This window comes from Astyanax mexicanus, chromosome 5, assembly GCF_023375975.1.
Source record: "Astyanax mexicanus isolate ESR-SI-001 chromosome 5, AstMex3_surface, whole genome shotgun sequence".
NCBI classification, from domain to species: Eukaryota; Metazoa; Chordata; class Actinopteri; order Characiformes; family Acestrorhamphidae; genus Astyanax; species Astyanax mexicanus.
This window is the reverse complement of record NC_064412.1, coordinates 6,316,851-6,329,646: the sequence shown is the minus strand read 5'-3', so window position 1 is coordinate 6,329,646 and position 12,796 is coordinate 6,316,851. Positions and strand designations below refer to the sequence as shown.

Sequence of the window (12,796 nt, the reverse complement as noted above, 5' to 3'; positions counted from 1 at the left end):
TGTTTTCTCTAAAACAGTAACTTTAACCTTAATGACATCTGTCTGTGTACATCAATCTGATTATCTATCTGACTATCTGTGTATATCTATCTACCTGTCTGTGTCTGTATGTCTGTATATCAGTCTTTTCTGTCTGATTATCTGGCAATCTGTGTATATCTACCTGTCTGTCTGCTTATCTATCTCTCTCTGTATCTGTCTGACTATCTGTCTGTCTATCTGTTGATCTGACTATCTAGTTATCTTATAAAACTGCTAATTAGTCGTTGCAAAGCTCTTTAACACTGTTAAAACCTTTAAAAAAATATGAATTATAGTACATTTATTACTGAATTACATTTATTTAGTTTTGTTTCAGCATTTTTAAGTCAAATCTTTTGCTAAACCCTAAAAAAAACTCCACTCTGTAACTGTTTTCTACCAGAAGCTTCAAAAGTGCCACAACAGTAATGGCGGCTCAACCGATACAAACAGCCTCGTCTCGCAGCCACGCCCACGATGGGCTGTGCGCATGCGCGGCGCTGCCACGGCTTTTATTTTGACGCCGGTCAACCGGATGTGTGTTCTGAAGTAATTTGACCTCAGCTGGTTTACAGCAGAGCCTGCACACTCCATACTTTACAGCTTTAAATCAGGAAATGACTGTAACCACTAGAGAGAGCCCGCGAGTGAGACCTCAATAAATAGGTAAATGGAGATAAATGGCTACAATTCAGTATTCATTGATTGTCTGGGATATTCTATTTATTTTCGAAGGTAAAATAAAAGTACCCTGTTGAAAAATTTTAAGCTGGTTAAGCTCTTTGCTATTGAGTGTTTGAATCAGCATTTTGTAAATTTGATTTGAAATATTTAATAGAATATTTCATAGTTTTATGTTTTAGTATTTAGTAATTAGTAGGGGAAATTTAAAATGACCAGGATTGAATGTCAATGTAATGTTTATTAATTTATTGTTCTGACGGTTTGAGGCTAAATCCAAAAAGTAGTGCAGTGTACAAGAAATAAGTTTTAATCCATTTTTCTAATTTTAGTTTTTTCGTCTCTGCCCCTTACAATATGAATTTCAGGAAAATTAAAAAAAAAAAAAAATCCTGATTTTTTCAATTTTTGCATTTCGCATGTTGGAAAATTCCATCAAATTTGTGTTACAAGATCAAAATTTAATTCCACCTCTTGTACCACATGTGATGTGAATGACAATAAAGCCTCCTTGAATTACTTGAAAAATGGACAAATCTGAAAATCGAATTAAACTCCTAAACGTTAGATTGAACATTAAAAATTCAGTTCTAACGATTTTCAGATAAAAAAAAAACTATTTAATTGTTTAGATAAAGTTAATGATAAATTTAATAGATAAATCTATTATTATTTAGATCAAATCTAATTAGTTAATGTTTCTGAGTTTTTGATCAAATAGATTTGAATTTATTTGTCTAATTTATATAAATGATATATATATATATATATATATATATATATATATGAATATTTATAAACCTGTTCTTTTTATCTGAAACTTCTTTTAATGTTCACCACACAAATTAAAATAACGTTTATATAAATACCAGGCAAATTTAATTAAAATATACAAAATGCATATTTTTTGATGGTCAAGCTGGTCTACAAGCATGACCAAAAAGTATTTTGCAAAAAAACAAAATTACCTGCATGTTTTAATTTTTCTAGAGATACAGCCAGACCCGTAGCGCTTTCTGCAGTGGGTGATCTCGGTTACGGACGCTCTCTGGTTTCAGCGCAGCCTCGCTGTTTTGAAGCTCGGATGAGGAAGAGAGAGAGACGCTGCTCGTTCTGCGGGTTTATTCTCTGTTTTTCCTGCGTTCGGTGCCGGATTTTATACGCAGTTTAATATATAATAACTGGGAGAATAATGCAGTGAAGAGTGTTAGTTATTACACCGCGCTGGATCGTCGAAATCCGCTGTGTTTATAAAGAATAGAGTTGAGTCAGCCCCGCGGTCCGTCTGTCCGAGTCCCGGGAGCCGCTGTGAACTCGGTGAATCGGTTCCTCGGATCTGAGAGGACTGTTCTGCTGGTGATCTGTGTTTTACACTGGTGATTAGTGGTGATCAGTGATGGGAGCGCACAGGAGCGAGGGCCGCAGAGACTGGCTGCAGCAGGACGTCGCTGAGCAGCAGGTTCAGTCTGTGGTGAGTCAGAGTCGCTTCACTGAACTGATGAGTCATTTCTGCAGTTCAAGGGTCGAATCAGCTGGAGCAGAGGAACCGACCCCTGTCTGTCTGCCTGTCTCTCCACTTTTCTATCTATCTATCTATCTATCTATCTATCTATCTATCTATCTATCTATGTGTGTTTGCTTGTCTGTTTTCTATCTATCTCTGTGTACCTGTCTGTTTATCTGTCTGACTGCTTATCTGACTATCTATCTGTCCATCTGCCTGTGTATCTGTCTGTCTGTCTGTCTGTCTGTCTATCTATCTATCTCTGTGTGTTTGTTTGTCTGTTTTCTATCTATCTGTCTGTGTATCTGTCTGTCTGCCTATCAGTCTGACTGCCTATCTGACTTAGCTACCTGTCTATTTATCTGTCTATCTGACTATCTGTGTCTATCTGTCTGTGTATCTGTCTGACTGCCTGCTGGGAGCTTTTCTGGGATGGATTTATTTACTGGTTCTATTTTATGTGTGTGCTAGAACCCGTGGAACATCATGATCAAGCACAGGCAGGTTCACCGCAGGGGTAGACGCTCACAGATGACTGTGAGGTAGGTGCTTGTTTTTATTTTTGAGTGCTGTAATAGTTTAGCTTTAAATAATAGAAGAGTATTGTGTCTGTTCTGTGTGTCTGTGGAATAGAAATGTCAGTAACTCGTCTTTTTATTTCTCTTAGTTACACTGATCCTGTCATCTCCATGGATCTCTTGCGGAGAGTTCTGCAGCCCAGCTTCAACGAGGACATTTTGGCCGTCTTCAGAAAATATATGAAGGTAACAATTAGTCCTAAAAATTAATTTGATAATGTTGATTTTTGCAGTATGACTCTTTCTAAGACTATTTGACTCTTTTGTGCTATATGGTTTTATTTTTATATGTCCATCAATTCAAGAGGGGTTATTTAAACATAGTGCAGTTAAAAGAGACAATATTGAAACTGTAACACCCATCACTCATTATTTCATTAATACTAATTAAGGATCTGAATCAAACTGTTGTATGTTTTTCATTTTTGCAGTTTTTTGAAAAGGCAGCGAGCAACGTGAAGGAGAATGTGGGGGAGGATGTGCAGACGGATCAGCTTATCAAAGAGGCCTGTCGGAACTGCTTGGAAAATGTAAGAATAAAAACTTTGCTCTAGTAACTGTGTAATTAAAAGTAAAAAAAAAAAGGAGCATCAGCAGCCGGAGTCCAAGAGAGCACAATAGGCCATGCTCTATATGGGTGGGTACAGTAGATGGCATCACTCCTAGTGCAATGCTGGTCAGCAAGGTGTCTGTTAGCTGTTAGTGATGCTGCAGCAGCGACATCTGGAAAGGAGGCGGAGTCTGGATTCACATGTATCAGAGAAGACTAGTCTTGTGCTTGTCTTTACCATCCTAGTGTTTGGGGAGTTACAAGGTTACAAGCGAGCTTATTGTCCTTCCGAATTGGGGAGAAAATGGGATAAAACTAGTAATAACTTGTTGTTATTAAAAGTTAAAAGGTGACTTGTGGCTAAATTTGTGTAATTTTACTTATCTAGGCAAAACAGCTCTTTCCTGAAACAGAGAAAACTGTCCAAAGACCAGTTTTCGATCCAGCAGTGAAGGTAAGGATCAACCAGTAATGCTAAATCTGAATTGAATCTGTTATTGTTATCGGTTTGTCTCAAAGTTTCATCATATCATTACTGCCATGAAACCCCCTGTATCTTCATTTAAATCTGACAGTTGTTCTTTAACAGTGTGTAAAATTTGAGGAAGAATGAGTTAACAGAGATGCCCCAAAATTAGGGTATTTTTTGGACTTTAAGGCGCACTTAAAATCCTTTAATTTTCCCAAAAATCGACAGTGCATCTTATAATTACGGAGCAGTAAATCCACTCTGCTGATGTACAGCGTTATAAGTGTGAGTTTTCAGTTAAGTTTCTCCAGCACTAAGGCTAGGTGCAGCAGCATTAGCATTAGCTGCTAATCGCAGCTCTAGTTCTCTCATCGTTCAGAAGCGAGTATATCGGACTGTAGTCTGCGTGTGTTTGCCTTGTTAAAACAAGCTACGTGGGACGAACCACTAGCTGATAGTAACCTGGGTTACCGGAACACTCAGGCTTCCTTAGTCTAGTGCTATCAGACAGCATTTATTAGCGCTAACTGTGGCTGACTAGCGCTGCTAACCGGGGCTAGTGCTCACCTTTGGACAAAATTTTAGCAATGTAAGCTTACTATAAATAAGCAGAAGTGCTTTACTCACACAAATAAACAGTTTTAAGAGAGAAATCTGTGTAGATTAACATCCAGTGCTTGTTTGCTTTTGTAAAAGTTTTTTATTTTATTTTATTTACAGTTTTGTTACTTAGGCGCCTCCAACAGCAAGACCTTCTGAATTAGAAGGGAAACATGGTGATAGCTTTGCTCACTTCAGTGTAGGCATTCTTACTAGTGTCGCTTAATACCCCTAATAATCCGGTGTGATTTATGTATGATAATAGAGCAGAAAATAGACGTTTATTGATAGTGCACCCTATAATCCGGTGTACCTTAAAGTCTGTAAAATACGGTACTTGGAATAAAATTTTGTAAATTTTTTTAACATTGACTTTATTTAAGAAGTTAAGTTAAGCTAAGAAGTTTTGTGCTGCTCCTGAGAGATGAGAGGTTTTTGCATTACCATGACAATATTCTGATTAAAGTCATTCCATGAAATCTGTGGAGTTCAGCCTCCAATGTTAGTGACTGTCCTGGGTTAAGTTTCTGTCTGTTCCGCAGCGCTCACGGCAGATTGAGGATGAGTCCAGTCAGAGAGGCAGCCCCATCCCAAAAAAGGTAGGCTCAGTAATAAAGTTGGTTATTGTAATTATAAATCATAAGACTTGATTTTATATTCTGAACATTGTAAACTTTGAGCATTAATCTAAACCAGTGGTTCTCAAACTGGGGCAGTATTACATGTTTTTTTCTGTAAATGTGTTTTTTTTATGTGTATATTTGCTGTTTATTATTATTTTGCTTTAGACAACACCCAAAAAACAAATGGTAGGAACTTCCACTTGGGAAATATGATTCCGCATTAAGTTCATTAATCCTTGTCCATGGCTTACTGCATACTTATAAATAGCAGCGCTCTGATATGCAGCGCTGCTAAGGACCAGGGTTGAAAAGGGGGGCTAAAATAAAAAATCCTAAAATTAGAGGAAACACTGCGATATTTAAATAAACAGACAAGCAACGCAAATTAAGTCATTTTAAAATTATTTTGTCATTTCACTATTTGGCCGAACAATATGAGTCATAACATCAATAACCACATGATAGCATTGTGTAATGAAAGTAGGGATTAACAGTAAGAGATAAAAAACCCTAATGATTCCTGTAATTCCACTACAGTTTCTGCAACACACACACACACACTCCAGTACACACACTGTTACACACCTAATCAAAATTCATGGCCATACCATGCTCACTTAATATAGAGTTATCATCAACCATATTTAGATATATATACAGTGCCCTCCATAATTATTGGCACCCCTGGTTAAGATGTGTTCTTTAGCTTCTCATAAATTGAGTTTTGTTCAAAATAATATAGGACCACGATGGGAAAAAAAAGTAAAGTCCAACCTTTAACTCAAGTAAATTTTAAGGGGGAAATAAAATCCCTGACTAAGAAATAATTATTCTTCATAAAATCACCTGTTCCACAATTATTGGCACCCCTAACAATTCTTAGGAAATAAATGTAATAAAAGTATTTCTGTCACTTCTACAGTAGTTTACGTTGATCAGAGTATGTAGGAACATTTAATTAGTAATTCACAACTTCCTGTTTCCCTGGGGTATAAATATGACGTGACACAGAGGCCATTTATCTTCAACATGGGAAAGACAAAGGAACATACCATTCAAGTGAGGCAGATGTGTGTTGACCTTCACAAGTCAGGCAATGGCTACAAGAAAATCGCTACTCGCCTACACCTGTCCATATCTACTGTCAGAGGAATTATTAAGAAGTTTAAAACAACTGGAACAGTGGTAAACAAGCCTGGACGAGGACGCAAGTTTATTTTGCCACCACGCACAGTGAGGAGGATGATAAGAGAAATAAAAAGTTCTCCAAAGCTCACTGTTACAGAATTGCAACAAATGGTAGCTTCTTGGGGTCACAAAGTCTCCAAAACAACCATCAGGCGCTATCTACATGCCAACAAGCTGTTTGGGAGGCATGCACGGAAGAAACCATTTCTCACTCACAATCATAAACGCAAACGTTTGGAGTTTGCTAAGCGGTACTGGGACTTCAACTGGGACCGTGTGCTTTGGTCAGATGAAACAAAGATAGAGCTTTTTGGCAACAAATGCTCTAAGTGGGTCTGGCGTAACACAAGAGCTGAGTATGCAGAAAAGCACCTCATGCCCACTGTGAAATACGGCGGGGGATCAGTGATGCTGTGGGCCTGTTTCTCTTCTAAAGGCCCTGGGAACCTTGTTAGGGTGCATGGCATCATGAATGCTCTAAAATACCAGGACATTTTAAAACAAAATCTGGTGGCTTCTGCCCGAAAGCTGAAGATGGGTCGTCACTGGGTCTTTCAGCAAGATAATGACCCTAAACATGTGGCCAAATCTACACAGAAATGGTTCACCGCACACAGAATCAAGCTCCTCCCATGGCCATCTCAGTCCCCAGACCTCAACCCCATTGAAAACCTGTGGGGTGAGCTGAAGAGGAGAGTGCAGAGGAGAGGACCCAGGTCGTTGGATGATTTAGAGAGAATGTGCAAAGAGGAATGGTCAAAGATCCCTCTTTCTGTATTCTCCCATCTTGTGAAACATTACAGGAGAAGATTAGGTGCTGTTTTGTTGGCAAAAGGGGGTTGTACAAAGTATTAACATCAGGGGTGCTAATAATTGTGGCACACATGATTTGATGTTAAATAATTATTTCTTAATGTGGGATTTTTTTCCTACTGAATAAATTCACTCGAGTTAAAGGTTGTATTTTACTCTTTTTTTCCATCGTGGTCCTATATTATTTTGAACAAAACTCAATTTATGAGAAGCTAAAGAACACATCTTAACCAGGGGTGCCAATAATTATGGAGGGCACTGTATATATCTAAATCAGTTTAGTTTCCTGTAAAGACAAGGTCTTAATCCAGAATATGAAACTAAAGTTTTATGTCCAGTGACACTTAGGCCCAATCCCATTTCTGATCTGTACCCCAATTTTTTTTTTTTTTTTTTTTTTTTTTTTATGTAACCCTTCCTCTTAGAACAGAGAACATGTAGGAGACCTTGCTGGGCTGAGGTGATAGCTGCTGCTGGACTGTATTGTTAATGTTGGCGCGTATTTTATTGTATGTCTTCAGAAAGAGGCAGGAGTTACAGTAATTCATTTTATTGTCCAAGCCTTAATTCCTTTGTTATAGGCAGCTGAAATAATTTATCTTAAATTTAATTCATCTGAAATGATCGGCCTCTGCTATCTACAGAGACATACTATCAGTGTATTTTTTTTTAAAGCTTGTTATAAGGAAATGGCCATAAAACATCAAACTACACATTACAATATGGTAATATAGTGGTCTAATCTTGTATATTTTTGGTTGCTTGTACTAGCAGTACCTTCTACTGATTTCTCATAACTCTGTTTGGAGTGTGCCTCTGAAAAAATCATAATTTAAAGAGCCATATACCCCTAACACTTTACCCTCCCCCTCAATCCTAACACAAATCTGAACAAAGGGATAATAAGTGGAATGGTTTTGGGCCTTACTGTCGACACAGGGGCCTTAAATAGGCACTAAACCCTTTATAAACATTTTCCAATCGTGAAAAAATGCTTTTATCTTGGTAATTTCCACCTCCACTTTGGTACACAGACACATCACAATACACAGATCAGTCAGTCAATAATACCACACCCCTGCTGACGTCCAATCATCTGTGTCTCACCGCTATCGGAGGCACACTGCTGCTGCAGCTCAGCTCCCCGCCCCTAAACCCATACATCACCCAGTGCCCCTTCCAAACTACCCCTCTCATTGTAACCTTTTTCAAATTCGAGCTGAGGGTGGAGACAGCAAAAACCAGCGGGTTTAGTGCCCCTTTAAAGAAGAGGGCTTTATAAGTTTGAGAACCACTGTCTTATATATAGTTTGTGTTTTGAAATCCTGATTCACTGTAATGCAACTTTGTTCATTTTGACCGACACATGCTTTTCTTCTGTGATCAGAGGAAGGGTCGTCCCCCTGGGCAAGTTATATCTTATGACAGATCTATAACATACAGCGCTCCGTAAGTATGATAGCCGATTCTACAGATGCACCTGAGATCATCTGTTAAATTAGATCAGATCAGAAAGGCCAGGTCTCAGTTTTCAACTTTGAAACTCTTAAATTCTCCTTTATAGGGTGAAGCCTAAAACAACGGAGCCCATAAAGCGAGAAGGACCAAAGGTAAAAAGAAACAATGTGTCCTTTTTTTTTTTTACTCAAATGATCATACAACCTTTTACTACATATTCTTCTTTTTATTCATATTATTCTTTTACTACATATAAATAAAGTTTATTATTATATTATAATTATAACTACATATTCTGTTATTAAATTGTTTCTAAATGGCTTCTCTCTCTCCTGCAGTGGGATCCCGCCAGGTTGAGTGACGGCAGCACATTTGTTTTAGGATCCAGAGCGAATAAGTAAGTGTGTCTGTATTTAATTGCTGTGCTTTATTTCACTGTCAGTATTATGTAACAATATCACATAAGTATAACACACTGTAAGCATTACTTGCTTAAACATTCATGGATGATGGATTTATGGATTGACAGATATATGGATTGATTAATTGATCCGTCTTCTGTACAAGGCAGTGCAATACCATTAGCATTTACCAAAAGTGCAAATGGAAGCATTGGGCAGAGCAGAGTGCAAATGTGCAAAAATGACCATAATTACGAGAAGAATTATGATTATATAATAGTGATTATGGTTACAGCCAATAAAACCCAAAAATCAGTGTCTCAGAAAAGTAGAATATTATGTAAGACCAGTTGGTACTTTTGGCAGTGTGCAAAATCCTGCTGGAAAATGAAATCCATCAAAAAAAAAATTCTATTAGGCAATATTATGTATCATTTTTCATTTTGATCATTTAGCATGAAATCCACATCTCCATAAAAGTTGTCAGTAGCAGAGGGAAGCATGAAGTGCTGTAAGATTTTGTGAGAAAACAAAACTGCACTGACTTTAGACTTGATAATAAAACACAGTGGATCAACACCAGCAGATGACATGTCTCTCCAAACCATCACTGATTGGTGGAAACTTCACACTAGACCTCGAGCAGTTTGGACTGTGTGTCTCTCCACTCTTCCTCCAGACTCTGCTCCCTTGATTTATAAATGAAATGTAAAATTTACTGATGATCAGTGATGGTTTGTTTGGAGACACATGTCATCTGCTGGTGTTGATCCACTGTGTTTTATTATCAAGTCTAAAGTCAGTGCAGTTTTGTTTTCCCACAAAATCTTACAGCACTTTTATGGAGATGTGGATTTCATTTTCCAGCAGGACTTGGCACACTGCCCACATTGCCAAAAGTACCGGTTGGTTTTGTATTATATTCTAATTTTCTGAGACAATAACAATACAATAATCAGACTGATTTTTGGGTTTTTATTGGCTGAAAGCCATAATCAACAATAAAATAAATAAACATTTAAAATAGATCACTCTGGGTGTAATACATCTATAAAGTATTGTATATGAGTTTCGCATTTTGAACTGAATTACTGAGATAAAGTAACTTTTCAATGATATTCTATTTTTTTTAAGATGCACATTGTTGCTGTCATACATTCCTAATGATTCAATTCTTACTAATTGTTTCAAATTGTAATGATCAATAGACTGAAGATATAGACTGCATTATATAATTTTGCATTTCATTGTTATTATTCAAAATAAAATAAAAAAACAATATATTGAGTATACACCAAGTATTCACATATGCATGTCACAGTAATTAATGATATTGACAAATGGGTTTTTATTTTAGGGCTTTAGGAATGGGTGGCACCAGAGGAAGGATCTATATTAAACATGCAGACCTCTTTAAGGTATTTTGGCTCTCTTTGCTTTGTGGCCCAGTTGCTTCTTCACTGTTTATTTTAGTGACTGTTTTAAATGTGTGTGTGTGTGTTTCAGTATGCTGCTGATGCTCAGGACAAACACTGGCTTGCAGAGCGACAGCATATGAGAGCCACAGGTGGAAAGATGGTAGGTCATAAAACATTGATATAGTTGTTATATGATATCATCAGAAATTAAGACATATATTGTGTTACCTAAGTATTTAAAGCTATCTGCTCGCCTACATGAAGTTTGGAGGTGTGTAGTGATGAACTCTGAAGCTACATGAAGTTTGGAGGTGTGTAGTGATGAACTCTGAAGCTACATGAAGTTTGGAGGTGTGTAGTGATGTAGTGACTGTTATTTAACACTGAAGCACAGAGTCGCTGCCGTTCTCAGTCTCTTTCACTGTGTTATAATAATATCACTGACAGTTGGCTGTGGAGTATTTAGTAGTGAGTAGTGAAATTTCACTACTGGACTTGGTACACAGGTTCTGCATCCTATCATGGCACCACAGTGCTGGAGTTTACTGAGCTCCTGAGAGCCTGAGACCCATTCTTTCACTAATGTTTGTAGAAGCAGTCCCAGCATTCCTAGCTGCTGCTTTTATTATTATACACCTGTGATCATGGATGTGACTGGATTATTCATTATTTTTCAATACATCATGATAATAATAAAATAATACATTTTAAATAACAATTATATCAGTTTCTGTGATTTGCATTTTTCAGGCGTATCTTCTTATTGAAGAGGACATCAAAGAGCTTGCATCAAGTGATGAATACAAGTAAGTAACGTTAATTATCAGCACCAGTCTGGTTTCATGATTAAACTGACTAAATTACAGATACAGCTTTTTAGTTCTGAAGTACAGTAGTGAAGTAAAAATAATACTCCAGTAGATACAGATACAAGTACATAAGTACAGTATTTACATATTTACATTTTACTAATATAAAGTATAAAAATGTATATTAAACCATATCTAAATATCACTTACAGAGTAAATGTTTGTAGCCAATTTCGACTCACAAGTATAATAGGAGCTTGGTCTTCCTGAACTACACTTAAAGTGTGGAAATATGCAGAGACAATAAGACTGTAATCATATCTAATCTTCTCCTGAATTATTAGAGACTGCCCTGAGTTAAAGCTGGAGGAACTGAAGCCGTTTGCTGTGCCTCCGTGGATGTTGGAGAAGATGCAAAAGGCAATGGAGGCTCAGAGATCTGAGAAGGATGTTTAAGAGACATATTTCTTACTGTCATAAAACAGATAATGAACCTTCTAAACCCCAATAAACATGACTGGACCACACATAGTTTGGTATCCCAGAGAACCACAACATAGATTGCATTATTTTTAGTTTTCGTTCTTGTTGTTGACTTGCCTTATAGTCAAGCTTAGAAATTAGTTGTTTACCTTCATGCTGGAGAAGTGCAAACCAACATATTTTTACTGATTTTATTTTGATAAACCAGTATTTATAGAGATTGTTAGGCTCTGCTTTGTCTTTTTATTATTTTCTTTTTTTTTTAATCGGCAGAATGAGTTTTTCTTATGTAATTTTCTTTTTCTTTTTTTAATTCAGAAATTATCTTGTGATTTGGTTTTTACTTGAACTGCTTGTCTTTGTTCTGGCTGACATTTATTTTATGTTACATATGTAAAAAAAAAAATTGAGTTTTATTAAAAATAATTTTTCTTCATGTGTAATTCAAAGAAATATTCTAGCCTCGCCTATATTTTAGGAAACTGCATGCGGTTCACATGTCTTTTTTAATGCATTGTTTTACAGTAGGCAAAATATAAACTACTGTATCTTATTGTTACTTATTTTGTCTAAAAAATAAAAAAGAGAAATAAATAAAGCTGTTACAGTTATCATGAAAATAACATGTATTTTATTAGTTTCTCACCAAGAAATAAACCTGCATTGAAAAGAGGAATCCACCATCCTCTGGTCATTACTGAATACAACAGATAACAGACAAAAAAGTATTAAAACCTGCAAATGGCTTAGAATCAAACATGTTAGCTCTTAATATTGTCTTGCGTAGTTAATAGAGGTCATAGTTAAACTGACATATTGTATCTATGAAGATTAAATAACGTGGGATCACGTTATGCTAATGTTTCAATATTCCCTGCAATTTATACCAATTTTTAGGGACTGATTGTTTGCCAGAAGTACCGGGGACAATTCCCAGTGGCCTGTATGTGGGCTGCTATAATAGTTCAAACAAAACATGATTAATGTATTATCTAGTATTGAATTGTGCATTGGCCCTCATAACCCAGGGGCATGACAATTCGCAGGGTTTCCCCACAGGGCTTTATAGTTAGGCCAGTCGCCTTGACAAGAATTGCCCCCGCTTTGACAACTTCCCCTCAGCATCGCAATGAGGCCAAATAGTGCCATTTGTTGGTTAATGATGACACGACTCTATAAACCATCACCGACCATCATTTT

General features: G+C 36.8%; 1 protein-coding gene across 2 annotated transcripts; it reads left to right on the top strand.

Moving 5' to 3' along the window:
- Positions 1–1,749: 1,749 nt before the first annotated feature.
- On the top strand, positions 1,750–12,266 carry LOC103028666 (deoxynucleotidyltransferase terminal-interacting protein 1). 2 transcript variants are annotated; one of them, XM_022663380.2, is made up of 13 exons: positions 1,750–2,173; positions 2,678–2,748; positions 2,874–2,970; positions 3,216–3,314; positions 3,723–3,788; positions 4,946–5,002; positions 8,415–8,434; positions 8,592–8,637; positions 8,824–8,882; positions 10,244–10,304; positions 10,393–10,464; positions 11,055–11,110; positions 11,458–12,266. In XM_022663380.2, exons 1-13 carry the CDS (start codon positions 2,099–2,101, stop codon positions 11,567–11,569), a joined length of 891 nt encoding a protein of 296 aa, XP_022519101.1. In that variant the 5' UTR covers positions 1,750–2,098; the 3' UTR covers positions 11,570–12,266. The 2 variants fall into 2 exon arrangements, with proteins under 2 accessions (XP_022519101.1, XP_022519100.1); XM_022663379.2 differs by having other exon boundaries at positions 8,415–8,476.
- The last annotated feature ends 530 nt before the right edge of the window (positions 12,267–12,796 follow it).